The sequence below is a fragment of the Gavia stellata genome, chromosome 22 (genome assembly GCF_030936135.1).
Source record: "Gavia stellata isolate bGavSte3 chromosome 22, bGavSte3.hap2, whole genome shotgun sequence".
NCBI lineage: Eukaryota > Metazoa > Chordata > Aves > Gaviiformes > Gaviidae > Gavia > Gavia stellata.
Window position 1 is genome coordinate 6,844,501 of NC_082615.1, and position 27,620 is coordinate 6,872,120.

The 27,620-nt window shown below is 44.9% G+C and overlaps 2 protein-coding genes across 4 annotated transcripts; one reads left to right on the top strand and one right to left on the bottom strand.

Annotated features, from left to right (window-relative positions):
* Positions 1 to 321: 321 nt before the first annotated feature.
* On the bottom strand, positions 322 to 12,760 carry NUP85 (nucleoporin 85). 2 transcript variants are annotated; one of them, XM_059828149.1, is made up of 19 exons: positions 12,728 to 12,760; positions 12,549 to 12,642; positions 12,311 to 12,473; positions 11,864 to 11,934; positions 11,283 to 11,326; positions 10,435 to 10,504; positions 9,364 to 9,485; positions 8,858 to 8,992; positions 8,166 to 8,288; positions 7,658 to 7,789; positions 7,148 to 7,254; positions 6,768 to 6,851; positions 6,076 to 6,141; positions 5,466 to 5,617; positions 5,259 to 5,376; positions 3,790 to 3,890; positions 1,837 to 1,988; positions 1,111 to 1,188; positions 322 to 516 (listed from the first exon to the last, which is right to left on the bottom strand). In XM_059828149.1, exons 1-19 carry the CDS (start codon positions 12,758 to 12,760, stop codon positions 415 to 417), a joined length of 1,947 nt encoding a protein of 648 aa, XP_059684132.1. In that variant the 3' UTR covers positions 322 to 414. The 2 variants fall into 2 exon arrangements, with proteins under 2 accessions (XP_059684132.1, XP_059684131.1); XM_059828148.1 differs by having other exon boundaries at positions 12,311 to 12,642.
* Positions 12,761 to 19,542: 6,782 nt separating this feature from the next.
* On the top strand, positions 19,543 to 27,233 carry SUMO2 (small ubiquitin like modifier 2). 2 transcript variants are annotated; one of them, XM_059828178.1, is made up of 4 exons: positions 19,543 to 19,731; positions 21,442 to 21,573; positions 24,740 to 24,811; positions 26,396 to 27,233. In XM_059828178.1, the coding sequence occupies exons 1-4, from the start codon at positions 19,711 to 19,713 to the stop codon at positions 26,456 to 26,458; spliced, it is 288 nt and encodes a 95-aa protein (XP_059684161.1). In that variant the 5' UTR covers positions 19,543 to 19,710; the 3' UTR covers positions 26,459 to 27,233. The 2 variants fall into 2 exon arrangements, with proteins under 2 accessions (XP_059684161.1, XP_059684162.1); XM_059828179.1 differs by lacking the exon at positions 24,740 to 24,811.
* The last annotated feature ends 387 nt before the right edge of the window (positions 27,234 to 27,620 follow it).

Genomic DNA, 27,620 nt, shown 5'->3' on the forward strand with positions numbered 1-27,620 from the left:
TGACTGCTCATGGAGTCCAGTGCTGTTTCTGGAAATCCTAAAACTCAATCCATCATCTCAAGACCAACTAAACTAAGCCAGAACCAAGAAGTTGCTGTTTTCTAAAACCCCAGTGGTTTAAACAGGGTTTAATTTCAGTCCTGGGTGTTAGAGGTAAAGCAAGGGAAAAAGCCACTGGTAGTGAGGTTTACTTTACCGGGGAGGGTTGCCAGACCACGTTGGAACAAGCAACCTTAACGTTTTAATGCAGCTCCTTCTTACAAGTTATGTTCACATTTTTTTTTTAGTTGTGTTTATGGAAGGCAAGAACAAATCCCCAAGCAATATGCAAAACAAGACATTTATTCTTAGAAAAGTAGTCAGGTTTATGTACAGTGAGCCACAGAGGATGAGTAAAATCACATACTGCTGTCTTCAAGATCCTTCCAATGTGCCTTCTTTGACGATGACTCGTGCAAGATTTCGGGCAAGAGCAAGTCTCAGCATTTCCACTTTCGTATTCTCGACGTCATCATCCTAAAAGCGAGCAGAGTTTAAGTTAGACTGCTACACGCAGTAATGAGCTGGCAACAAGTTCTTCTGAGTTTTGGAGAGGAAGGATGCAGTTCTTAAGAGGAAGAGTACACCTGTATTCACCTGTCAGAGGCACCTCTTGAGAAGAGCAAAAGCTACATTTCCTACTTTTTAGATCAACACATGATGGCATTGCCAAGCCTTTTCTTTTTCTGGCAGCTGCAGAGGTTTGCATGTGGAGCAAATGGCTCCCTATTCTGCGCCTGGAACGCTTCATAGCTCGAGCTGTTAGGTGGCAGCATCTCAGCTTTTCATTGCCCATGTAATTTGCAATTGTTTATCTTGGAAAAGCGTCACAGTCCAATCCAAGTCAGCAGAACAGGGAGGAGTGAAGTACTCCTGTACTGGCTTTGTGTGTACTTATATATCTCTTGATGGTGCCTCATTTGGCTGGCCTTTAAAAATAACAGCCTCGGTAACTCAGGCTCTCCCTCTTTTCTGCCCCCACACAGGAATATAAATTTAGAGCTAGCTTTCCCTGACCCTCCCTACAGCCCCACCAATTCATTATCCAGTTGTCCTCAAAACAGGAGCTACCTGGAGTTTCTGCTTCCCTGCTGTCAGGTCTTCCAGGCATCGCATCAACTCGTAAGTCTGCTCTGCTGAAAATATGACCTGTGGAAATGAAAGTATTTACTGAAAATTATCAAGTTTAAGGACATCACACAGTCTGAGACAGTAACTGAGAGCAAGGGAACACTTTCACACTCCCACAGATCCATTCTGACCCTTTAAATCACAGGATCAGAGGATAATTCAGGCTGGAAGTGACTTTGGGAGGTCTCTAGTGCCACCTCCTGCACAAAGCAGGGGCAGCTATGACGTCAGAGCGGGTGCTCTGGGCCTTATCCAGTCATGGGTCTGTTATTGCTAAACTGTCATTTTCTTGATGGATCTTAAAGCAAAAATCGGGCTTAGAAGAAGGAAGCGCCGTAGAAAAATCTTCAAGCCAAGTACCGGAAGGAACTGAATGCAGTGTGTACTTAAATTATCAGCATATAGGCGTTCCACTGCTGTTTTCTAAAAGCAGGAAACCAAGGTCAGAGCTGGTTAGCCTCTCCTGGGTCCGGTGTGCTCCTGCTGTCGGGACACTTGGACAGCTGTGCAAGTCTTTCGCACTGGAAGTGCAAGTCCCAGCCTGGGGGCAGAGAGGGGGCTGGCACTTTGAGATGCCTTGTCAGGAAGAAAAGCCGGGGGGGGGGGGGGGGGGGGGCACAGAAAAGGTGTGGGGGGCTCTTTGCCTTGTGTGACCAGCCTGCTCACCTCTTTCTGCTCCAGCAGGGGAAGGGCGTCTGTCAGCAGGGTCATCCAGAAGGAGCAAGGAGCAATGTGAGCCGTCATCAACATCAAAAGCAACTTGGCAGCTTCAGAGAACCGCTTCTCCCCATACAGCCGGTGGAATTCTCGGTACTTGCCTACACACGGGTGTTGGTGAAGGGTAAAAGGCGTTAGTGTCTGTCAGACCTGCTCAGGCCTGCGCTACTGGATGTTGGGAGGTCCGTTTGCTCCCATGAAGTCTGTGGTAGAACTATCCTCACCTGAAATGAGTCTCCAAAGCAGCCGAGTCTGGGGGAATGGGAATCTTGGACATTAGGAAAGGTTAAAATAGAGGCTGGCTGAAAAGGCAGCCAAAGGCCTGTTACTGTTCTTGGTAAGGTTTACTCTTTGGACCAGCCTGTTGGCTAACCGATACTGCCTGGCGCTGAGTGTTTGCAGGGTGAGCAACAGCACGAGTGGCTTAGAGAGGCTGGTGGCGTCTGCAAAAATCAGGAACTGGAGGGGAGAGGTGGGGGGGGTGGTGAATGTTCTTTTTGATATGGCAGAACACCAGGAGGTCTGAAAGGCTTCATTGTCTTCCTGATTGTTTAAGTGGAAACTGAGATCTTTGTTAATGTGGAAAGTTCTGCTTTCGTTAAGAATTAGTTAGATCAATATCCAGCACGTGAGAACTGGCTGAGGATGAAAGTGAGTTTTACTCTGTGGCTTTGTTTGTATCCACTAAACTGTCAAAATACTGGAAGTAATGATTCCTGTTCAGATTCACCTTTGACTAATGCCTGAGCTTAAGACAGAGACATGTGAAAGTTGTCCAGCAAAAACACACCTGATGTTTCTAAAACCTCAAAAGGAAAAACATCAGACATATTTTCAGGCCTTTCAGGATTTTTTTATAAAAAGCAGAAAGGGAGGTAATTTCTCTATAAACGCAGCTTATAAACACAGTTGCACAACTCAACTACAAACCTTTGGGGCTGACGCAAGGGTCGCTGGGTGACACCAGGCATACAGAGGTACGAGGGATTACCAATCTGGAAGTCACAGTTAGCTTCTAGGCTTAACTTAGGATAAGGTTTAAATGAAGGAAATACAGTTCCAGTTTTGCAAGCTTGGACCAAATGGGAATAGATCAAATTCAGGATCACCCTGACTGTAATGCTGGTGTCAGCCAGAAGGGAGTCAGTCCAATTGCCAACAGTTAATGCAAATTCCTATTAGGTTTTGGCCCCAGTAATTGGGCTTGCTAACTGCCACAGCTCCGGAGAACGGTGCATTTTAGCTCAATTTCCCATCTTGCTCTATTAATCAAAGGCTGCAGAGCAGCTGCAGCCAGATGGGCAGGTTACCACAGCCCACACGTGTGCCAGCCAGGAGAAGGAAGCTGTGGTATGTAAAGGAAACTAGCTGGAGGCCCTCCACTGCTATTTGGCGCAATTGCTGTAGTGAAAGGGTAGGAGAGATCGTTTGTTTGAGTGAGTTTGGAATTGGCACACTGAACCAACAAAGGACGTTGAGATTTTGGGAAACGTTATAAAGTTAGTAAAATTATCACGTTGTCAAAATAACTTAAACCAGTGGTTTACTCTTCCAAGGAAGCCCCCTAAGGTCTTCCAGATTGTGTTTGCTAATATTTCAAAGTCTCTCTAGGTAATGATACAGTCTGGAAAAAGACTAAGAAAGGGGAAGCATGCAAGTGTCAGAATTAGAGACTATCCTGCTCAAAGCAGTGCAGAACAGACACCTACTGTGAGTGCAATTGGAAATGCAGTCTCCCGGTAGCAAGCAGGCTGCATCCCAAATCACCTTCCGTCATTTGCTTTCCCCTCATCACTAAAACAGGATGTAGCCAGATGGAGGAAGAGACAAATCCAAGTAATTCCGTGGAGTTAACTGTGTTCTAAATAACAAACCAGAATGAAAACTGTAGATGCTTCTTACCAAGAAATGTTAGCCGGTCACTAAGCAGCATGGATGGTCCCAGATTATCAATGAGGTCTAAGTCAGAGAAGCATCCCCTTTCACAATAGTCCTTAAGGAATCTAGGGAGAAAATAAAACACAATGAAAACTCAGAAGGGAGAACATCGTCCACATTTCATTTTGTATCTCCTAATCCCTTCCCAGAAAACTTTAAGATGGAACTTAGTTGTATAGTAATCAACCTCCCATGACGGTTTCAGAAGACATCAAAACGTTTCCTGGGAGTGGCCAATGAACTGGTGTAATGTGCCTTTAACAGACATTATTTATTCTTCTAGATTTTGTGGTAGTTGAGATCTATTCTTTAAAAGGAAAAAGTGAAGGAAGGAGCACAGGAAGCTGAGGCTGGTGGATGCATAAATAACACTCCCAGATCATAACAAAAGCTCTATTTTTCTGCTGTGTAAAAAAGTTGATAAGCAGCAGGAACAAAAACAATTCTAAAAGCTTTTCATCTGTTTTGTCGCAGCCTTCATTATGCTGCTTTTTTCAGAACTGCTTCCTGTGATGGTTTTCTTTCACCTTCTGTTGAAAGAAATATAATGATTCCCACTCCCTCAAAGAACAAATGAAAAAAACCCAGCAATCTCTTACTACTCCCTTTTTTCACTGCTGAAGACAGAGGACTGCCTGGCCACCTACCCAGAGTGTAATTTCAAAAATATACTAACTATGCAAAGAGATTGGTACCTGCCTATTTCCAATTAGCAAAAAAATACATGACACGGATTGCTAGAGGTTAAAAAGCATAAAGAGAGTTGCCATATCTTTTGTCTAGGCCTAAGCGAAGTGTTAGCATCCTCTTCAATTTTGTAACAACCTTCCCACCCTTGCAAGGCCACATATTGTGACAAGCTTATGCAAAACCAGGGACACAATAAAACTTTACTCTTCGTTACATATGTTATAATTGTGGCTTGAGATTTTTTGCAGAAATGGTGGCTTAAGTGGCTTCAACTGACTTGTTTGGAGACTGCATGGTGAACTAGACTGGTTAAAAATAATCTGAATAAAGCATAGGGGATTATCCTCCACCCAAATCAGTTCCCTGGTTCACTGTACCATCCATCAAGCAACTGTATCGGAGCAAGTGAAAGGGCAGTGCATAAAGTAGAGATATTGCCAAAATAAATGTTTATCAAAGCAAGGACTAAGAGGATTGGACTGTTAGATAAAGCCAATCTGTTTCATCTCCAGATTTCATGAAATAAAACAGTTTAGAAAAGAAACAGCTAGGGTATTGTCGATGAGAGTACGCAAGGATGTCATGTTCTAGTCCAGAAGCAGGTACTTGGTCTGAGGGAAAGACAATCCCCCTCCGCCTGCAGCAGGACCCTTTCTGGTCCATCACAGGATGGCTGCCTTCTCCCAGTCCTACCACCCCACTGCAGCAGCAGCAGCGGTCTGAGAGCCGCTACTCAGACTCACCGATCGGATATTAGTGTAGCAAAAGCTGCATCCTTAGCTCTGATGCTCCACGACAGGGCAGAGCCCAAGCGATTATTCCGCAGAGCTTTCATGGCCATGATTTTACAGATGCTACGAACTTAGGAGAAAACACAGAAGAGGGAAAGAATTAGTTTCAGTAGTTTCACTTGTATCACTACAGAACAATGATATTAAAGAATCAATCACCTTGTTCATGCATCTGCCTCTGCTCACAGATCCTCAGCACTTTGAGGGCCTTCTGTTCTGTGTTAAGGGGTATCCGCTCAATATGAAGCTCCAAATACACCCTGCCATATTCTGGACAGTGGTCAAAGTAATCTACCCCCAGCTGCCACAGGCTGAGAGAAGAAAGAAAATCATCAAGGATTCCAATCATATAAAACTTAAATAAGCACAACAGTAAAGGCACAAGGAGAATCTGAGTCTGCATTAATAACAGCTCTGATTAACTTAGTATTCAGACCTAAAACGGCTTTTACTTTCTACCAAATACCAGCTGCCTATTATACAACTTTGGAATACTTGCATCTCACAAGAGCTTTGGTATCAAAAAACCCACAGTCGCAGGAGGAATTCTATCCTGGTCAATACGCTTGATGGGTTCTAATAGACAGCTTTTGTCTTTAATTCAGGAAAGGAAACATGCTAGTGTTGTAAAATCCTTAGGGACACCTCTGCTGAAATCCTAACAGCGGCTTCTCTTAAGTTTTGCTTTTTTTACTTCATTAACATATAGTTATTTGCTGTGGCTGCCTTGATGTTAGTCTGTCCACTGAGTAAAAAAAAAAGTTGCTACCTGTGATGGGAGAAGAGTCCTGAGGCATACTCTAGCAGAAGGAATTCACGCATATTTGAACCAAAACTTGGGGGGGGAAGAGAGAAAAGAAACAGGCATTATTATTTGCGACTCATTGGAAAAACCTGCTGATTTTATTTCACAAGTACTTTTCATTTATGCAGCATATTTTTTCATAGGCTATCTTAACAAGCTTTGTAGCTCAGGCCTAAGCATGCTGGTCAGCTTTCTCCTTGAGGAGACTTGCCAAATATTTACAGCACTTAGCAAATAATCTTAGAGGAAGTGCTTTAAGAAACTGAAACTTCAAGGAAATTCAGATAGCAAAATTCAATTGCGCGAACTTAACTTTATTCAAAGCATAAGTATGGAAACACTTTTTAGATGAGTTTCTCACCATTCCCAATAATCACAAACATTTGGGCCCTATATTTCAGATAAAATTATGTTTAAAAAAAAATCCTAACATTGTACTGAGGCACTGTTGAGTGGCATGTCAAATTCAACAGGTCAGCAACTGCTTCTGCTTCTCAGAGCATCTGGGCTGCCTGTAACTTCAGAGGCACGTGCAGCACCTTTATTCTCCATCTTCCATAAACACACAAAATGCTCCTTTTCAACCAAAATCCACATGCTGTTTCAGTCATCCTTGCTTCTGGGTGCCAGAATAATCAATGCAAATAAATACTTACTAGAGATTGTGAGATTGCAGGAGTTTACAGTGGTCCAGTAGGTCAGTCAGATGAGCCACAAACCACCAGTTGCTCAGGGCAATGCTGTATTTGAAGCAAGCAAAAGAAAGAAAAAAACTAAGCCTACTACTGCCAAGGAACGCGTCAGGTTTTCCACAGGCATTTCTTTATGGGCTATATTACATTATAATGTCCGGTTGCAATGTCCCAGACCTAATGGAATACTTTTAATTGCTGCCTGCTTCACATATTTTTGCCAAATACTTTGAAAGGATGATCAGGGGGGCTCTACCTGTATCCTCTACCCCAAATGCTATTGGAGTGAATGCACACAGAAGCAATACTATACAACTAGAGAATCAAAAACCTTAAAACTCAACCTGCATTCCTTGATCACTTGATGCATCTCAAATTCAAATGCTGCCATTAAAATCGTGTCTAGAGGCTCAGGGCTGCTCTCTCCACCCAGGAACAGGTCCATACTAGACTGTGGAATAAGATTACAAGACATGATAAATGCAGAAGTGGTGAGATGGTAGAAGGAAGATGTTTGTTTGGATGTCGCAGCCTCATTTAGGTTATTTTGTTAGGAAAAGTATGTCACAGAGACTGAACACATTAACAAAAAAGATTTTTCCTTATTTTAACGTAAGGGAACTGGGAAAACAATTTGCAGGAACGAGACTGGTTAACATTAGACACTGAAGAGAGTTGGTCTTCAACAATTATTTGTCCACTGTATCAGTCTCCCAGTCCACTTACAAATTCTAGGAAACATCTTAGTTACGTAGTTGCTGTAAGATGTCAACCCTCCCAAAGTTTTTCATTAAGTACAGTAACCCTTGTGTGCATGAAACGGTGGAGAATATAAAAATAAATCTATTTCATGCCTGTGCATAAAACCGCAGTTCCATTGGCTTCACAGTTGGATGGGAATACAGGAGTCGGGTAACAAGAAAGTGGTACCAAGTCGTCATGAGTTCCTTTTTCTCCAGTATGGCATCCTCATCTCCCAGCAGGATCTAACAGGAGAAAAACGTAGGAGTAATTCTGCAAATTCAGCAATGCATGCAGCTGCAGCATAACTCTTCAGAGGCATCACTTCCGTCTAGGAAAGTTGAGAATTTAATCAAAATTAAATAACAAAGGACAAAGATTCTTCTCAGAACCCAGTTTCCTCATCAGCCTTATGGCCTTGGACAGGAAGAGAAAAGTATCTGCCCAGGCTTGCAAAGACTGTTGCAAAACAAAGAACACACTACAAAGGACTGGCTGAGATCTCCTGATTTAAGGAACATCCAGAATACTGGAGTTACTCATGGCTACACAGGGCTCCTGACATACACAAGGATGGATCCAATACTTGTCCGGTTTTCTTCCTTCCCAGCAAAAACACACCTTGCAGATGGATTCCATGTGGGAATTGGAAGCAAAAGTTCCATCCTGTAGATACCGCTGACATTCTTCATGCCAGTGCTGCCATTTCAGCTCCATCTCGGTCAGTGTCTGGGTGTTGCCAAGCTGAACAGAGGATAAGATGCATAAAATAAAGGAAACACCAAGTCAAATCACAAGAGGCGCTTGGGCTGAACTCACAGTCATTCATGATAAAAAGCCAAGCACAGGGCTGCCATCAAATTTTTCCTTGCCCTATAGTTGCATTTGAAGTGTCTTTCTTTACCCATCTAAATAAGGCAAAGGACTTTAGAGGGTCCCATGAAAGGTTACCGTGATGCAGCTGCAATTTTTCCTCCACAAGATCACTGCAACAGAGGGAAACTCTGCTGGCAAAGTCTTCAGGAAATATTCTGTACAAGAGAATAGTCTCAACACGAACTGTTTCAGAAAACAGGATAATGTAGCCTGCTGCAAAAATTATCTTTCTAACTATGTTGTTTTGTCACCTAACAGGCTTTTGTCTGAATGGTTGGGTCTTTTGGGCAGTTCAAGAACACAAATACTATTACTGTAAAGGATTAAGACTGAGATGTTTTAATGGTGAACAAATTGTGATGTTACAGGAGAGCCACATCAGAGGCGGCTCTCTTTTCCCAATGGAACTGCAAGAAATAAATCCACTTTGTACATACACTGGGCACAGGCATCTTCTTCATCAAGTCATCCAAGATTTTGTACATGTTCACCGACGTGGGATTGGCACTGGCTTCCTTGGAGAGCAAGTGCCGTGCTTCATCCATTCGGCCTTGCAGCACAAAGACATCCACCTGCAAAAACCACCTGTCCATGAGCACCACACTGTGCAAGGCTACAAAATACCCAGGGAGAGTATCAGAGGGGAGTTTTAACTCGTGATTTAAGCGAGTTAAGACGCTTAAACTGTAGGCCCTGCTAATTCAAATACAGTGTAAGTCTTGACCTCTGTGGAGCATGAAAGTGAAAGGATCAGGATGGGAATGAGTGAGGGGTAGGATGATCTTCAGAATGGCTTCATCTCAAAACCTATACAGGCAGACAGCAGCAGTGTCTTAGGCATCAGTTTCTGAGATGTAGTCTAGTGTCAAGTAGGAAAGAGGAAGGCAAAACACATAGGCATGAATTCTCTTTGTTTAAGAATCTTATAGGTGGCTACACTCACCACGTTCCAGAAGAGCTCGTGTTTCGATGGATTTTCACTGCTCAGAACTTCACGGACCATGTTGTCCACATCACAGACATGAAGTCGAACCCAGTCAAGGAGGCGAAGCAGAAGGGGGCCAGCTTTATGCAGAGAAGATTTCATTCTGTTAGTTCCCAAGTGTTTGTTCCCAAACTGCTATTTTACACGCTTCTAACCTTAATGGTTTGACAATCATTAGATGAGGTTTACTGATTGGATTTCTATCTATCTGCCACACTCAAAATTACGAAGGAACAGAGTTCCTTAAGTAGCCGTGCTGTGGGAGCACCAGGCTGCTGACAGATTTCTGTGTGGAAAATTTTAGACAGAACAGCAGCGAAGTCCGGCAGAAAACCCTAACCAGTTACATGAAGAAATAAAAGGTGAGTGATTCAGATCATAAATCTTGCAATACCAAAAGACACATAGAATGTTTCTGTTTAATCTAACATCGACTCATTATTATTTACTGAATATGAGGAGGAAATCTGGCACTAGGTGATTAACTTTTCTTGAGATTAAGTAATCTACAATTTGTGAATCTCTCTTCTGGATTCTGGGACTGTGCAAATAGCATATTTGTTTGCATAATACGATTTCCTTAAAGAATTATTTACTACTTTAAAATGCTGGTCGAAACAAACTGACTTCAAAAACGGCACCCTAAAGTTAAAGGAGGTGCATCAGAGAATGTGTAAATGTTAGTTGGCATCAACATATTCAATGCTTAAAGATGTGTTTATGCTTAAATAAATTGGCAACAACTTTTGATATCCCTCTTCTTCACTACCTTTCTGTTAAAAAGACAATTTCTATTGTAGCGAACTACACGAGGGGAAAAAGGAGAAGACAAATCTAATAGCTTGACATAATTCAATATGGAGAAGGCAATTTACTGAGGCAGAAGAGGTATTAAAAAGCTTGTTGACACTTGTCATATCTGTAAAAGATATTAAAATATGACACAATGGACGCCTATACACATTTTAAACAGATAAATATGCAAATAAAAGCCCTTCAGTCTTAACATCAGTATAGTTCACTGCTCACCTGCAGCTGCTTCAACAAACAGAATCTCACACAGGTTCCAGATCAGCTCCATTGCAGAGAGAATAGAAACCTGAGAAAAGCAGGGCCGTGCTTCAGATTTACAGTTATTCCAGAGAGCTTTTTTTTTAACAACACAAAGGCATCTGCTGTCCATAGCAATCAGTTAAGCTCAGTTCTTACAGCCAAGAGAAATGTCATACATTTCAGAGATACAAAATTAAAAGACAGAAACAGGCCACAACTTCTCTACACACATTCAGCTCAGAAAATATTGAAGCTATTTGCATATTGAAATGCAATTATCATCTGTCATCAGTGGGCGATACTAAATAGTACAGAAAGTGTTATTTTCAGCCTTTTTGCACTCCTAAGATCTAACAATACAAACAGCAAAGGAAGAAAGAAAGGCCAATGAAGCAACACCGGTGCAGCTAAAAGGACAAAACTACTGTGAGCCATCCGCTCTTCCCGTAACGTCTGACAGTTCATGGTGAACATTTAGAGCTTGCTGCGAGGCTCAGATGCAGTTGTTTCGAACTTGAGTGTTTGAGAGGTGAAGTTTCAGACAGGCAAGTACTGGCCCACAGCTGGCTTTAAGATGACAAGAAAACACCACACCTATAACACTGAATAGATGTTTAAGAAATGGCAGTGAATCCAGATGTTGGGTATCTTTTTATTGGTTTAGAAATACAGGAGCTAACCATTTATTCTTGTCATGAAACACATCCAATATTCTAAGCCAGAGTTAAATCTAAAATGCATTACTGCCACAGTGTTGGCCTTTATGAATTTACTAGCCAGTGATTTGTGTTCAGCTGTGACTACATGACACGACTGCAGATTACCTGAGTGCTATACTGGCTCTGCAGGGCAGGGTCCCGGGTTGAAACTGAGGGAAGAATAATAAGGAAAGTCAAAGAGCAACATATTTACCTTTCACAGCCCTTTCTGGACTCATAAATAAAGACAACAATACCTGATCACTCATCAAGCACAGACCTAAATGAGTACGCACATGGCAAAGTTAACTTTTATGTAAAACTTTATAAGTCTTTTTACAAATCCTGTGCAAATCTGGGTATGGCTACAGGGCGAGGATGGAAGGGAAGAGTAAAATCTCCCACTTTTTTGGGTGGGGAGCAAGTTGTTAATTTGGACTCAGTTTCCCATAAAACTGCAACGCGAGGTATGAAAAGACTGCACATCCACAGAAAATCAGTTAAAACATAGTGGGGGAAAAAAAAAAATCTCTGACCAGATTTACAAATCAAGTTGGAAATCTCATGGATGGAAATGGAGTCTTGATAATTACTGAAAACTATCCACACTCTTTTATAGTAGTTGCAATAACTTACAATTGAAATGGTACTTTTATAATCACACATAGCATTTCCTTTTATTGCAGTAAGAGAATACACGAACTTACTAGCTGCCTGGTGCATGTCCTCCATACAGGCTCGTATCACCGATCGGTAGTTTTTACTCACTTGAACCAATCTGCCACACACAAAAAAGGCCTCGGTTAGAGAGCTGGTTTAGTCTCATGCCTATTGTCGACTGAAGTTGCTCTGCAGCAGCAGACGCTCCCAGTCATTGGGGTGAATCCAGTGGGCATCAGTGAGGCTGTGCGTGCGGTGGCTGCACACATGCCAGCTATACAACAGGCAGAGGCGTCGGTCAGCACGGTTAGCGGAAGGATGCGGGCCTTGTTTTGTAAAATTACCCCAAATCAGGCATTTTTTCTGCACTGCTGCCGATGACAGCAGCTCTAAGCAGCCTGGTCAATGGCATTTGTAAGCCAATGGCCTTCACCTGGCCGGAAAGGAGCCGCGACCGCGGGTGTTTCCCACCCTCCCGCGCCCCATCCACTCACTGCGCTTTCCTCGACTTCCCCGCCAGCTCCTCCTCGCTCCGCTGGAGGCCGACGAAGATCCCGTGCGACTCGTTGAAGAGTTTCCGCAAGGTCTGGATGTAGATGTCCTGATCCCTGCGGACCACGAAGACGCGGGAGGAGCTCGGCCCTCCCTCCCCGGTGCCTGCAACACAGCCCGTCAGCGCCCCGGGCGGAAGCGCCCGGCCCGGCTCGCCCTCGTCCCGGGACGGGGACCCACCTCTGCGGCCGAAGAGGGTCTCGCACACCAGCACCTCCGCGGGGCCCCAGGCGAAGCACAGCTGCCTGGCGGACGGGTCCGCGCCCGGCACCACCTGTGAGGGGACGGCGGCCCGTCAGAGGCGCCCGCGGCCCCCGCGCCGCACCCGCCTGCCCGGCCCGGCCCTCCCCGGCCCGTACCATCAGCGGCGGCTCGGCGTCCAGCTCCTCCATGGCGGCGGCCGCGCTCGCCTCCCGCCTGCCGGCGCGCCGGGAGGCCCCGTCGCGGCTGCCCGCGCCGCTGCCTGCGCTGCCCGCGCCTCCGCGGAGCCCCGCCGCGCTCCGGCGCTTCCCCGCCGCGCTGCCGGCCCGAGCTGAGGCGTCGGCCGGGGGAAGGACCCGGCGGGTCTCCGTGGGTTCGGGGCAGGCGCCGGCCGCTCGCCCCGGAAGCGCCGCCGGCTCCAAAGGCCCCGCCGCGGCGGGAGCGGGGGCGTTGCGGCCGCCGCTCGGGCGGGGCCGCGCTCCGCTCTCGCCCGGAGCTGCCTCGGGCGCTTCCCTGAGGCCGAGCGCGGGTGCGGGGCTGGGCCGCGCCGGACCTGCGGAGCCCTGTCAGGCGGTGGCTGCCGCGGGGGCGGCTGGTGCTGCCCGCGGGTGTCTGGGCGCTGGCTCTCGGGCAGGGCCCAGCGCCGCGGCGGAGGGGCAGCAGGTGCCTGGGGCAGCATGGCGGGGCGAGCAGCCCGGGGGCTGCGGCTCCGAACTGCGTCCCCGGCTCGCAGGGCCCGGAGTGGGGAGGAGGGGGACGAAGGAGGCCCCTCCATCTACTTCATCTTCTTGGCTCGGCGGTTTAAGTGCTGCATGGATGTGGTGCCGGCTCTGGGTGTGCATGATCTAGTTGGTCAGTCAACATTGTCTTTGTGTTCGCTTCATTGACTTGATTGCCTTGTAATAACCTGTTTCTCCTATTCCTTTACGCTCTTCAAACACTTGCCGATAGATGAGCCTCCAGGTTGTTGAAGGTGACATTCTCTGGAGCAGAGTTGCTGGAGCTCTCGGGCAAACTCTTTGATAAAGCTGACTAATCATATTATGTGCTTTAGGACTGAAGTGGGCTGCCTGCAGGCTGGAGAAGGACTCGGAATGAAGCGTTATATCGATCGCAGCAGATCGGAGAGATGTGCTGGCAGGTGTCAGGAAGAACTCTGCTGTGCCTTAGTCACTTGCTCAGGGTCACAAGATCTTTTCCCTTCTCTGCCTGGCAGGGGTCAGGGTGGGAGTTAAGACCCCCACGAGACTGGGCAGAGTTTGCCTGCAGAGACTGCCGGAGACTGCCTAGTCAACTTCCCGCTAACTCACATGCCGACAGAATCGAACTTGAGTATCGCTTAATAACTTGGTGTGATAAAACACTAACCACACACTGCTCCTTTCCTTCCGTTCTGCTCTCCTTCCCACCTCTGCACACCCCTCACTTTTTGCCTCTGAGTAACAAACTTGTTCAGTGATACATTTTTAAGAAAAATATTATCAATGCTGTCTTGCTGAACTCACAGCTGGAAGAACCAGTCCCTCTCGGACTGGTGCTTTTCAGAGAAGCTCACTAAGAATTAATTTTTCAAGACAGCTTAATTCATTTGCTGTCTTCATATGAAAAATGCTGCAACACTCCACTGCTAAATTGCCTTTTTTTTTTTACTTTAATGGCTACTGCATCCATCATTTCCAATAAAAATAAAGCTAGCAGTTATCTTTGGTAAGAGCACGTTGTGACACTGATCGTGCTGAGAAAAGGAAGTGGTGTCTATTCAGGTCGGTCAGGAGGAATGGCTTGTTGCAGGGTAGAAGAACTTAAAATAACTGTTCAGCAACCTGCTTGAGAAACTAAGATTCATCAGTTTTAAGAAAGCTTATCTTTTATTGTGGGTAAGAGTCCTGTATTTGGGGGGAATTAGGGGATGTGCACGTGTTTGACCCTCTGTTGTACAAAGTCAAATTCATCTACCATCTTACAAAATGGTGCTGTTCTATGCTACGGACTTTTGAGGATGTTAGTGCTCATATCTAGATCTAAAATATCCTTCCACACGTTACTAAAACGGCTCTGGATACAAATCAAAACTGGATGTCTGATAACCCAGCAGTAAGATGTCTTCTGCCACCATTCTTGAAGGGTAAAGTGCTGCTTCTGTAACTGCATCAGTTTCTTGTGACTGGTAGAAGGAGACTTCTAATGGCTTATGCTATCAGACAGTGTGCTGGAGAAAAATACAGAGCCCACTGCTTGTATGGGAATCTTAATTAAAAGCTACTAATGAGCTGAAATGCATAATGGCTATAGAGCTGGCTGACTCTTTTAATGGAAATCAGAGACTTGCCTACCAAGTGAGATCCTTGTTAGAAGGATGGAGTCACTACTTGTTTTCCATGTAGTGACGCTAAGGAGTTCTCTCCATGGGAGCTCATTTGAGTATCCACTGTGATAGCAGAACTTGCCGCCTGAGACCTTCCTAGGGACACTCGAGCACCTGGAACATCCCTGTGTTCTTTCACTGTGCCATGTGTTTCTCTTACTTTCCTTTTATCCTTTTCCACATATAACACTTGTCTCTGTGGACCACTTTGTAGGGAACCACAGCCCTGCCCGCAGGGAGAGACAGCCAAAAGGCAGGTGGTCAGCCTTTACCAACTATACTGCACGGCCTGACAACCCTGGAGAGTGCCCATCGCTCTTGCTGGTCTTATTTTCTCTTCATCAGCATGGAGAGAGAAGTGTTGATTACTGAGGTGGTGGGTCCAGGAGTGGGACAATGTTCTCTTCTGCTCAAGGATCCATCCTGTGTAACGAGACACTAAAAGCTGGTCCAGGAACTCTTTGATCCTCTCCTGCCGTCTCTTCGCATGTACAATCCACTTTGCGCGCTCACTAAAAGTGTACGTGGCTTTTTGTATCTGCAGCGTCTGATGCTCTTGCACTGATAAGGAAGGTGGCTGGTTCCTGGGGAAGTCATCTTGGGAAAGGTGAGTTTTAGTATGAAATCTTGGAGTTTCTTAGTCCTCCTTGAACGTTGGCTGGAGGTCTGGACATACCTAGAAGGGAGACCTTCCAGCACGCCTTGCAAAAAGACTCCTGTGCCTGTTCAGTCCATGTCGTTAAGCAGAACTGGGAACCACCATGTCAGCACGGAACTTCATATTGCTCAAAAAGGCTTTGGAATACGGGCTCTGGGTCCAGTGAGGAAAGCAAAGGCAAAGAGAAACTGTCTTACTGTTTTCCAGTCAGGGGAAGAAGAAAAGCAAAAAAAAAAAAAAAAAAAAAAAAAAAGGCGGGGGGGGCAAAAAAAAATCAAGACCTGAGGAGGAGGGCAATTACTAAGTTGCAAAATAGGAGGTTTGAAAGCTATTTCAGGACTTGGGGAACAGAGGGAATGATCAACATCATGAACAGGGAAGGCACAGAACAGGCAGTGCCCCAGGCAAAATATATTTTCTATTCCTGGTGCTAAACTAGTATTAATGAAGAGCAAAGCCTGAATCAGCCACTCAGACCTTCAGGGTCCAAGCTGAGAAGGCAGCTTCAGCCCTACTCACTTGATTAAACCTTCAAATAACTGTTTCTATTCTTGCATTGAACTCATTGCAAAGTAACAGAGTTTTGAAGGGGTGGAGTTGCTTTTGTAGACTTAGCTTGCTCGTGTGCAGTAGCACGCACTTGTGCTACTCTGCTTGTAGCTGTCTTAATGTCTTAAAAATCTTAATGTCTTAAAAACTCAGTGTGAAAGGGAACGCATGTTGAATGCCTGTATTCCCTGCCCTCTTCAGAAGATGGTGGAGAATTAAACCCACGAGCTCTGCAAGATCTGGGTATGTCCTATTTCTTCCTTACAAAACTGCTGTACAAGGATGAAACAAGGCATGGAAATACTTTAGGAAACAACACGTGGAATTTTTTTTCCCAGAGATGGAATTTCTCTGGAATTCTCACTGTGATGCTTCCCCATTCACTGCCCTTCAACTTTGTGCATTGAAGAGGAGGAGCTCAGAGAGACAAAAAGCTTTGCCTTTGCCCCCCTCTGCTGCAGCCTGGACTCTGCAGGACTGGGTCCTTTGTAGTTCCCAGTGTGGCTTCTCCCCTGCTGCTCGCTCTGAGTGCTGCTGTCTAGCCAATATCTTCGTGGGGTTTAGCACTGTTTGTTGTTAGCTCCACTGGATCTCCTGTGTAATGTGAGTTTCCTCTCTTGCTGTATTAGAAGAAAAGCCCTATAAGTAAGAGGCTTGTGGAAACCTCTGTGATTGGGGATCTGTGTAATTGGTGGCGAGACCAAGGGTGGTGTAGCTGAAACGGTTTTCAGCTTTTTTGAGCACATATAAGTTCTACAGTGGTAACAAAATCCCATACGTTCTCATAAAATCCAGCGTATTTTCATGTCTCCTTTTAAGCGCGTTTGTTCTATTTGTGATGCTGGCCTTAACATATGTCTCACTGAATGCCATTCCTGCATTCAGTTCTTTAGTGCCGCTCTCAGGCCTTGACCAGTTTCATCCCACCTCCCAAAGAAATCCTCCTCCTGGACCTGCAGCACAGAGATCTTCAAAGTGGGAGGGGGAAGAAGTGGCAAGAGCAAAATAAAACAGGACCATCGAGCAACATCAGTCTTGTGACGCCCTTCCTCACAGCGGTCGTTTCTCTGTGATGTTGCATCATTTCTAAAAATAGAACTTAAGGTCCTTTGGGAAATGGCACTTGTCTTTTGTTAAGCGAAGGACCCTATGTGTTTTGAGTCTCGCTTATAAAAGCCGTGTACAAGTAGAAGAGTAGAGCGGGTTTTAAGATGCTTTATTTCCTTGTTCTCACATATAGTCCTGCTTCTTAGTGGTGATAATGGACTTCAGAAGGTCCAAATGGCATTGCTTGTTGCTCTTCAGAGCTAAAATAAAAGGTGAAGGGAGATTGTAGGAGTCTGATACACCATCAGACTGCGCGAGGGGGATTTGTACAGAAGGATGTTGTTTTCTCTAGCCACAGGTGCTTCTTGCCTCCCCCTAGCTTAAATAAATAGAAAAATAATAACATGAGTAATTAAATGCAAGGCAAACAGGCAGGATAGACTAATTGGAACAGTCTTTTGATGATAAATCAAGGAAAATGACACAGGTAGGAGTGGAAACTACAGCTCAAAGGAGTATCAGTTTGAGTCTCCGATACAATTTAAAAGAGCATCTCAGTTGCCTTCCTGGGTCAGATTGAGCTCTTCCAGTGCCTCTGATTTTTCCAGAACTGTCTCATAAAGACTCTTGAGAAGGAGTAAAATACTAAAACTAAAAGGTTCTATGAAATTTTAGATGAGATTTAATCTTTCAATGTACTGAAGCAGAGGGAAAATTTTACAATATATGGGAGCCTAGTCCACAAGGAGACGGTAAAAGACTTCACCACCCGTGTTTTGTGGAAGCTCAGCTGGCTGTGCGGGCCATCTTCACTGCCTCACGTAGGGTTGTGGCCGTGTTATTTTCTCAGGTGTGGACTTGGGTAAAGGTTCAGCTTCCTGTCGTCATCTTCAATTTCCAGACAATTGCAATAAACCAAAAAACTCCCCACAAGTCTGCACTCGCAAGGGAGATACTGGGATGTGAAGTAATGTGACAAAAGGCAGACGAGGGGGATCGGAATCCACAGCGAGAAGCAGTCTGTATTTGCTCGTAAGTTAAGTTTCTCTTCAGCTGGTATTTCGCTACTTGAGTAGTTTATTCTGGACAAATCCTGTCTTGTACCTTCTCCAAAATGGTGCAGGAGGTGCGTTACACGCAGGCCTCGGTTTTGTCACGCCCGGAGCAGAGGGCGTGCCTGACCATACGGCCACCTCTGTGCCATGATCCAGAGTGTATTCACCACACGGAGCGGCGCCGGTGTGGGCTAATGCCCAGCTGGTAAATCCGTCCCTGAAGTATTTACAAGGGTCATTTTTGTGGTGTTTCTTTTCCACCTATGTGGTGTAGAGAAACAGTTGACAAATGACGGCAGCGGGTGTAATGCTGATGAAAAAAGGCTCAGAAACTGTTTTGTGGGAACCTGTTCAGTGAAACCCTGGAGTTATTGAGACTGTCCTCCTCCCCTCCATTGGAATGAACTTGAAGGAATGGCATCATTAGTAATATATCCTCTTATTTATGTATTACAACTTTTGAGGTGCCGCATCATGTCCTTAGCCTGTTGAAGAATACAAATAAACCTTGACTGCAATTGTTTTAATCATATTCAAGATGCATTTTTCAGGCGCAGCGGAGAGGTACAGCGGGTCTCGGTTCCCTCTGCAGAAACTACCCGTATTTCAGGGCAAACTCGCGCCTCACCTTCCTCAGGAGGAAGGCCGGGGATTTTGGAAGCAGTAGATGACTGTCAAACCTCACAGCCTATATCACTGTCGTCCGTAAAAGAGCCATGGCCATGAGTAGGGGGGAAAAACGTGTCAGGTTTGAGGAGGCCCAAGAGGAGGACAACGCAGAGAGGTCGCCCGCGGGGGAGCGGACGGGAAAGGTGCCGGTGCGGAGAGCGCAGCAGGCCCGTGAGCGAGGGCAGCCAGCACAGCCCCTGGGTGAGGTGCCTAAGGGGCGGCAGCGCCGAGGGGGCCCTGAGGAGCCTGGGCCGGGGGCGCGAAGCTGGTGGGCCGGGGCGGGGGGGGGGGGGGGGGGGGGGCCTTCCCGGGCGGTGGGGAGGGGCGCGGGGCGCCGCGGCCCGGCGGCCATTTTGAGGAGGACAATACCCGCCGCACGGCAGGGCCCGCTGCGCCCGGCGGGCGGGCGGGGCGGGGCGCGCGCACGCAGCGCGGCCAGCGGCCGGGGCGCGCGCACGCTCCGCCTCCCGCCGCCGCGTTATGTAACGGCCGGGGCGCGCGCGCGCTCCCTCCCCTCCGCCTCCCCCCCGCCCTGTCCCCGCCCCCCCCCGCCCGCCGGGGCCCAATGGGCGGCGGGGCCGCGCCGGGGGGGGGCGGGGGAGAGCCCGGCGGACGGGGCGGGCGCGCGCACGCACGGGGGCAAGGCGCGGCCCCGCGGCAGTGCGTGCGCGCTCCCTTCCCCCCCCCGCCTTCCCCTCTCTCTCTCTCTCTCTCTCTCCTCTCTTCTCCGCCGCGCTCGGTCGTTTCTTCCCCCCCTTTGTGAGGCGCTCGGAGCGGCCCGGACATCGCTGACTCGCCATGGCCGACGAGAAGCCCAAGGTGAGGCAGGCGCCCTCCCGCCCTCTCCGCCTCCCTCCCTCGCCCCCGCCGCCTCATTTCGCCCCTCAGGCGGCGGCGGGAGGCCAGGCCCCGGCCGCGGGCCCGGCCCCGGCCCGGCCAGCCAACGGCCTGGGCTCCGCCGCGCCGGCGTTGCGCGCCATTTTCCTGCGCACCCAGGCCGCGGCCGCCTTCCCGCCCCGCCGGGGGAGGGGGGCCGGGGCCGCAGCCTCCCGGGGCGGGCGGAGGATCCCCGGGGAGGGCGGCGGGGAAAGGGGGGGGTGGAGGGGGGCGAATCCGGGCTCCCTTCCCGCCCTCCTCAGGGAGAGAGGCAGGTCCGGAGGCGGTTGCTGCCGTTGCCTTCCTCCTCCTCCTCCTCCTCCTCGCGGGGCCGGATCCGGCCTCCCCTGCGCGGCTGGCGGTGGCTCGGGCGCAGCATCCCCGCTCGTAACCAGCCTTTCGCTGGGGCAGTTGCCAGCCCCTTCCCATACGGTGCTGGCAGGAGCGCGCCGGGGCCTTTCCGCCGCGGGAGGGGCGGGCGGGCATCGCTCCCGGCCCCTTTTGTGCTGCCTCTCGCCCCGGCTGCCCTGGCCGCGGGAGGGGCCGCCCGGGGGGGCTCCTGCGGGCGGCGGGGAGCTTCGCTTTTCAACAGCAGGAATTAAAAAACAACCACAGCGAAAAAAACCCCAAGCGGCGCACGCCAAGCTGCCGCCCTTCTTTTTTTTTTATCTTTAATTTTTTTTTTAAACACCACCCCACTTCCCCCCCCCCCCCCCCCCATTTTGAAACTGAGTTTGAAGGTGCCAGAAAATAATGAACGGCGGCGGGCCGGTGTGCCGGGGCCGTGGCCTGGAGCGCGGCGTGCGGGGATCTGTCACATGGCGGGGGCCCGCACCCCGGCCGGGGCCATCCGACACCCTCGCCGCTTCTCTGGCCTCCGGCCGCTTCTCCTAAAGAAAACAAAGATGAAAATGCTGCTGGGCACCTAAGGAGCGGGCGCTGCCCTGGATCTGGGTAGCGTTGAATCTTCTCTTTGCCTCTCCCATGATACTGTGGATCAGAACACGAGCAACGGACTTGGAAGTTGGTTCTCTGCGATTTCTGCCTGTGGCTTCTAATGGAAGTGAGAGGATCGGACTGCTTATTAAGGAGGGTGTTTTCTTAAACGTTTTCTGAAGGACAAAGTTTGGTTCTTTTCAGATTTTGTCACCTTTTCAAAAGCAGTCCTTTAAAGTATCTTGAAGTTTTCTTCAGAAGTACCTCAACTGATATGAAAAAGTTTGAGATATAGTAAGAAGGTGGTTAAGAACATAGTTGTAACATAAATAACTTTATTCCTTTGATTGGGAACAGTAGAGTTGCGTATTATTATGCCCTTGGTAGGAATAACTTTTTTAAAAAATTTGTTGTAAAACAACTGTCCTAGTAACTCTTCGTTGCTGCTTTGCATGTTAACCAATCTCAAGAATGACAACTAATATTAGGGTTTGAGGGGTTTTTTGTGTGTGTGTGTGTGTGGCGCTTTTTTCTTTTTTATTTTCAAATAAAAAGTACTGACCTTTATTTCCTAATTCAAAGTTTCCAGTTGGTAAACAACTATAATATCTTTATTTCCTCCTTTTTAATGACCTGTTGCACTTTGGTAAAATGTTAACTTCTTGTTTCATACCTTTTAAAAAAGTGTTGGTCTTTTTTCTTTTATTTCCTCAACAGGAAGGAGTGAAGACTGAAAACAATGACCACATTAATCTGAAGGTGGCAGGGCAAGATGGGTCTGTGGTGCAGTTTAAGATTAAGAGGCATACACCACTTAGTAAACTAATGAAAGCCTATTGTGAACGACAGGTATGATTTTTGTATGATCATCAAGAGAACTGGTGTCTGAGGGAGAGGTGATCTCCATAGAGACAGATGAAGACAGTAAAGTCTTAAAACTATGTAAATACGCAAAATGATAAAGACTTAACAGAAACTAATTGTGTTGTGGAAAGTGTATTGTTCTTAGGATCTGTTACAGAGTGGGTTGGCAGGGTTGGGACAGAAAGCGGGTAAAATAAAGATCTGTTGTTATCTTTGTGAAATCTGCATTATAGGTGTAGGCTGCTGGGAGGCGACTGTTACTTTACTGCTCAAAAATACCAGTATGGAAAGGGTGGGTTAGGAACCTGCAGTATGAACTTAGGGTAGAGTTGAGTGATAATCAAAGGCATTTTTATAACTCTGAGTAATTTCTTGGTCTGGTCATAGACTTCTGATTTATTAGCTTAGTATTATTGTCTTGAGATGAGAGAATGCCAATGAGTATTTCAGGGTTTAAAGGCGTCTAATGTCTAGCTTGAGAGGAGCTTGTACATTCAATGATGAGCTTTGTTTTTTCTCTTGTGGCCTAGTTGTCAAATTAGTCCTCTGAGGGACCAAAAAAAATGTATTTTGCTAGTGTAGTGGCAACTGCAGCCAGCCTACTAGGTTGCAGGCAGCTATTGCAAGTTTTAAAAACACCTGTATGAGAGTAGTGCTACTTAACACTTTCTTCTGAAGGTTTTGATTAGGAAAATTTTGTCTCTGTAGTCCATGATTTTTTTAATGACTGTCTGCCTTTTAAAAAGTTCCATCTCTACAAAAGTGTTTGGAATTGGGGAAGGTTTTTTTTAAACACAAATATTCAGTGATACCACTGAATACAATAAAATCACTATAAAATATTGAGATAACTATTTCACCACCAAGAAAAACAAACTCTAATTCACATACAGAGTGGTAAAACCTCTTTGGTTTACCCTTTGTCACAGTAGGATAGTGATACAAATAAAGACAGGGAAAATCAGCTCTTACTGACATGTCAGTATGTTCTTGTAGGGGTGTTCTGGGGATAAATGAATCAATGTTTGAAGCTGTGAACTCATTTTTTCCTACTTCTGTCATACAAACTCATATCATATTGTGCAGATCACTCTGTATTGCTTTTTCCAAACATAAAGTGCAGTTTTATCTGTCTTTTTGGGAGTTTGAGGATTGGTTAATTGTCTGTAAAGTCCTGGGAAATACGATTCCAGAAGTACTGTTCATACTTCAGTTACTTGGAAGCAAACAAAAGTAAGACTCTAAAACTTTTCACCTAAATTTCTACTCTGCCTTAAAAGAAAAAAACAGCAAAAAAACCCCAGGTGTCAATTGGAGGGAAAAAAATTATAAATCTTTAGAATGGGAGACATTTTTACTGATTTCAGTTTTAAGCTAGTAGGTATCCAAAGGATATTTCTGTGGAGATGGGCTTGTCTTTAAATTTTATTTGTTAGGTGCTTATTTCTCAAACATTTGTTTAAAAGCATTTGTTCTGTGTGTCTTTAAAAGTTAGATTTTGTTCGTGTTCCTACCTAGGCATACCCAATCTTAAAATCCTTAAGCTATGGACTTTAGATTTAATTGTGGAGAGGTGGAAGCTGCATATAGTAGAGAATTTAGCAGCTTTGAAGAACGAAACTCATATATTGCATGTAGTAGACCTGAAGTGGAAGTAACTAAACCTTGAATGATACTTTTAGAAGATCAAGGCTAGTTGCAATTATTGTAAGTGGGGGGAAAAAATCATCCATGGAATATACTTAATTTTTTGTGGATACTAATCTCACCAAGGTACATTTTTTCAGTATGTTTTCAGCTAGCATTTTTTCAGCTCATGAAGTTGTCGGGAACCTGCAAAACCACAGCACTTTTGGAATAGGAAATACATATTTTAAGAAACACAGCGTTGGAGAAAACGGCTCAAACCAAATGTTGCTGTGCAAAAATGTGTTGCTGCCATGACACTTAGCCAAATGGTTTTCTTGATCAAGATGTTGTGAGTGAACACTGCAGAATCTTAGTCACGCTAGAGAAGGCATTTTGGTGTGAACTATAAAGTCTTACCAAAAAGTTGACTCATATTCTCTATTAAAATATTTTTCCTGACAAATCAACTTCTCAAAAATAATTACTGCTTTAAGTTTTCTTTTGTGTGTTAACATCTGCTCTTGCATGCCTCAAGGAAGGCTTCTTTTCTAATTCAGAGATGCCAGAGCAGCACCATGCGTTCCATTGGATTTACTTCAAAACCAACTAGACTTCTTGTATTTTTAGATACTCTGTAGAGAGAGTCAATAGAACTGGGAAGGAAGTAGACACCAAGGTTCTTGGTTCTGGTTATATCCTCAAACTTCATTCCTCTTCCTTTGCAGAGTGTAGTGTGCTGTAGAATACCTTTGAAAACTAACTTGTGAATTTGAAGCTTATGTTGTTAGTAGAAGGGATTGCTGCTCTTTAGCTATCTTTTTGAATCTGTTGGCTCAAGCGAGAATGAGAAGTAGTCTTCTGGGGGATGGAAGAGGTCAGCAAAATTACTATTGTGTGGTAGAAATGCTAGTTCAAAACACTATTCAGTAGTTTCTGGAAGTAGAAGATTCCTTTAATTTTTTTGAAAGTTCCAGCTGTGCATGGAAAAACTTTGATCCATTGATTTCTTTTTAATAGGAATTCAAGGTCAAAAAGTTACCATTGGCCACTCTTTGCTGCTGCAGACTAATAGATGGTTGCATTTCTGGAAAAAATATTTTAGAATACCTTTGCTTTTGGGGAAGATCAGAAAGGACTATTGAATATTACTGTTTGCATTTGTTAACCAAAGTGGTGCATCTAATTTTTAAGTGAATTATTATTAAAAAGCACTATACAAATCTTGGCCTTTGGGGTGAGACTTGTGTACTGGCAATTGTTTTATTTTAACTTGCAGTCAGTGGGGGCACTGTTGCTTCTCTTAGTTATTGGACACAATGCAATTTTTAATACAAAACAGATTGCAAGAATTTGTAGCAAGATACCTTGAAGCCAGTGCACGAGGGGAGTACGAAAACTGTATCGTGCATTATGAATGGTGGCTTTTAATGATCATGCTGCAATTCCAGTGACAAGTTCAAGAGAAAACTAGTAAGTACTTTTACACCAGACTTACTTCCTTTTGTCACTTCTCTTTGTTCAGGGGTTGTCAATGAGGCAAATCAGATTCCGGTTCGATGGGCAGCCAATTAATGAAACAGACACACCTGCACAGGTAAACAACAGAAGCAAGACTAAAGAACTGTCTTTGAAATTTGCTGCAGGAGTTGATGCTTCTGTTTCATATAAAATATTTGTGTAATTGTATATATTAGTGATAGAACTTGATATTTTTTTTACCATTATTTTGGTATAACTAGTTTAGAATTATTGGAAATAGAATCTAAGACTTCTCTAGGGTTTTGAATAAGTCTGTATCACTGTAGTAATAAAATAAGGAAATGAAGTACAGTATACAGATGGTGAGTCTTGTAAAACTGTCACTTTATTGACCCACGGCTCTGAGGTAAGAATCGGTAAGTTAAGAACTGAGTTTTTCCTGAAGCAGTGGCTTTTATTTTTTTTATAAAAGCTTGTCAGGGTGTTATCAGAGATCCTGTTTGCAAACTTGCATTTGTAATACAGAAGTCATTTTCTGTTCTTTGTAATTTGAAGCTCTGTTTCAGCGGCATAAAATTAATGAATACTGTGAAGTTTGGCTTGTGTGTTTGTAATTGGTTAAAATGAAGGCCATTCCAAGAACAGAATGGTTCGCTGTGACTCTTGAGTATTTTTCTGTACTGCTCCACGTAGCTGTGTTTAATCAGCCTTTCCAAGTGATACGGTTTTATATGCTTTTCAGAACCACTTGTTATGAAATAAGGGACTCTTGTTTTTAGAAGGTTTATAGTAGATCTGTATTTTCTAAGCAGTTGCTCTAAAGAATGTGCCTCTTACGGCCACAATCTATGCAACTTCTTAACTTGGAATACTGATAATTGAGGCAACAGGGTGCTTTTCTCTCCATCCATGTTATGCTGAAGCTAAGGATCTCTCTATTTATAGCTGCGGTAAATGCCATAGACCAGTTTGATTTCCTGGAGCAGACATTGAGACTGTTTAGAAAGATAAATTACATTAGTTACAGCAGCTCCTTCAGTCTTGGTACAGGTTTTGTCAGTAGGTAACGTTAACATCCCAGGAATATCAACTGTAAAAATTACAGTGAAAAAAGAGAATTACGTTAATGAAGTATTGCTGTTCCTCACTGGCAGTTCGTTGCATCGTTGACCACGTAGTAAAGTGTTTTTAATTTTTTTGTGCTTGCTGATGCTCGGGTTTACTGCCTGGTTGGGCTAGGGGCCTTAATTAAGTCTGCTTTCTTTAGTGCTGTAGCTGAAGCCATTTGCACATTTGAACAACAACAGCAAAATGGAATTGTGGCAATGTTCTACGGTAAACTGAGGAAGTAAATAGGAGAAGGAAGATGCAATGGCAAAGCAGGCAACAGAATTAAAATATTATGAATGCTCATCTTTTCCATAGGAGTCATACAATGCACCCTGAAGTTACATACTAGAATTCGTTCTAGGACAACGGCTATCAACTGGCATTTTTTTTCCCCCATGTAATTTCTTCGCTTTTGAGTTATGGTGAAGTAGTAGGTTAAATGTACAAAGTGATGATGATGGAGGGGAGCGGGGCTGGTCTGGTTAAGTTACATAAAAAGTAAACATGAAGACAGGAAATTTAAGAACAACCCAGCCTATAGTAGATAACTGAGAAGAGTTGAAAGCCTTTTTTTTCTTTTCTGCTATAGTTGGAAATGGAGGATGAAGATACAATTGATGTGTTCCAGCAGCAAACAGGAGGAGTTTACTAAAAAAACAAACAAACAAACAACAAACACACAAAAAAGAACCTGCTACTTTCCTCTCCAGAACTGTGCTCCCACAGGCGACACATTCACAATTAGAAAAATGAGACTTGGTTCAGCCACATCCTGACTACTGCAGTATAGTTTTCTCTCTTCTCTCTCTGATTTTTTTTCCTATTCCTTCTATTGTACATAAAGTAACTGGTGTATGTGCACAGACATAATGCATATTTTTTTTAACTAAATGGCCAATGGTATGTTTTGATCAACATTTAATGGAGATGGGGTGGGAAAAGAAACTGGTTCTGTGAAAATGCCCCTTTCTCCGTTAGTGGCATGCTCCTTCTACTTTTATCTTTATATTCCAGTAAGTTATTTTGCTCTCACTGTTTAAAAACAAAAACCTTGCATACCTTGTTTGATTGGATAATTTCAATGTTTTTCTTTTATCATTGTAAAACCAAGGACAATTTTATAACTTTTTTGTACGTAGCTGTTACATGTAGAGCAATCTCTGTCTAAGTAGGGGTAAATTACTCTAAAAAAGAAAAAAAAAAAGATCCTAGATAGTTTTCCCTTCAAGTAAAGCGTCTTGTTGTTTAAATAAACTTCTTGTTTAAAATAACCAGTTTTCTTTATTTTTCTGTGGAGTAATAGTACTCAGCACTTGTATTTCTTTCTCTGCAGCACTTTATGCTTCTCAGTTCTCAGCTTTCTGTGCGGTAAGTAAGCATAATCCCCCTTTTACAGTCAGAAGACTGTTGGAAAATGAAAGGCTTCCTTGAGACCTCTCAGTCAGTAACTGAACTGGAAATAGAAGTCAGTTTTCTCTTTTGATTTTTTTTGTGTGTATGCTCTGCTAAGCCAAAAATGTTTGATTAGGCAAACTGCAAAATACTGGACTACTTACTTACTAATGCCTTTGGGTTGAGCTCTTTTTGTCAGTCTTTAACAGAAACAACAATATAGTTGTTCCAGTAGCTTATTTAAAACTTTGTATTTGAATGCTTTTTTGATGTAAACATTAAGTTAAAAAGAGCAAATAATTTCGTTAACCGTTCAGTTTACCATGCTATCAAATGGGAGATGCTTGGAAATGTAAAGCAAAAATAAAAGATTTGAGTTCTGGTTTTGGGTGAATTTAGCCACGGTGGTGTAGATTCCAAGC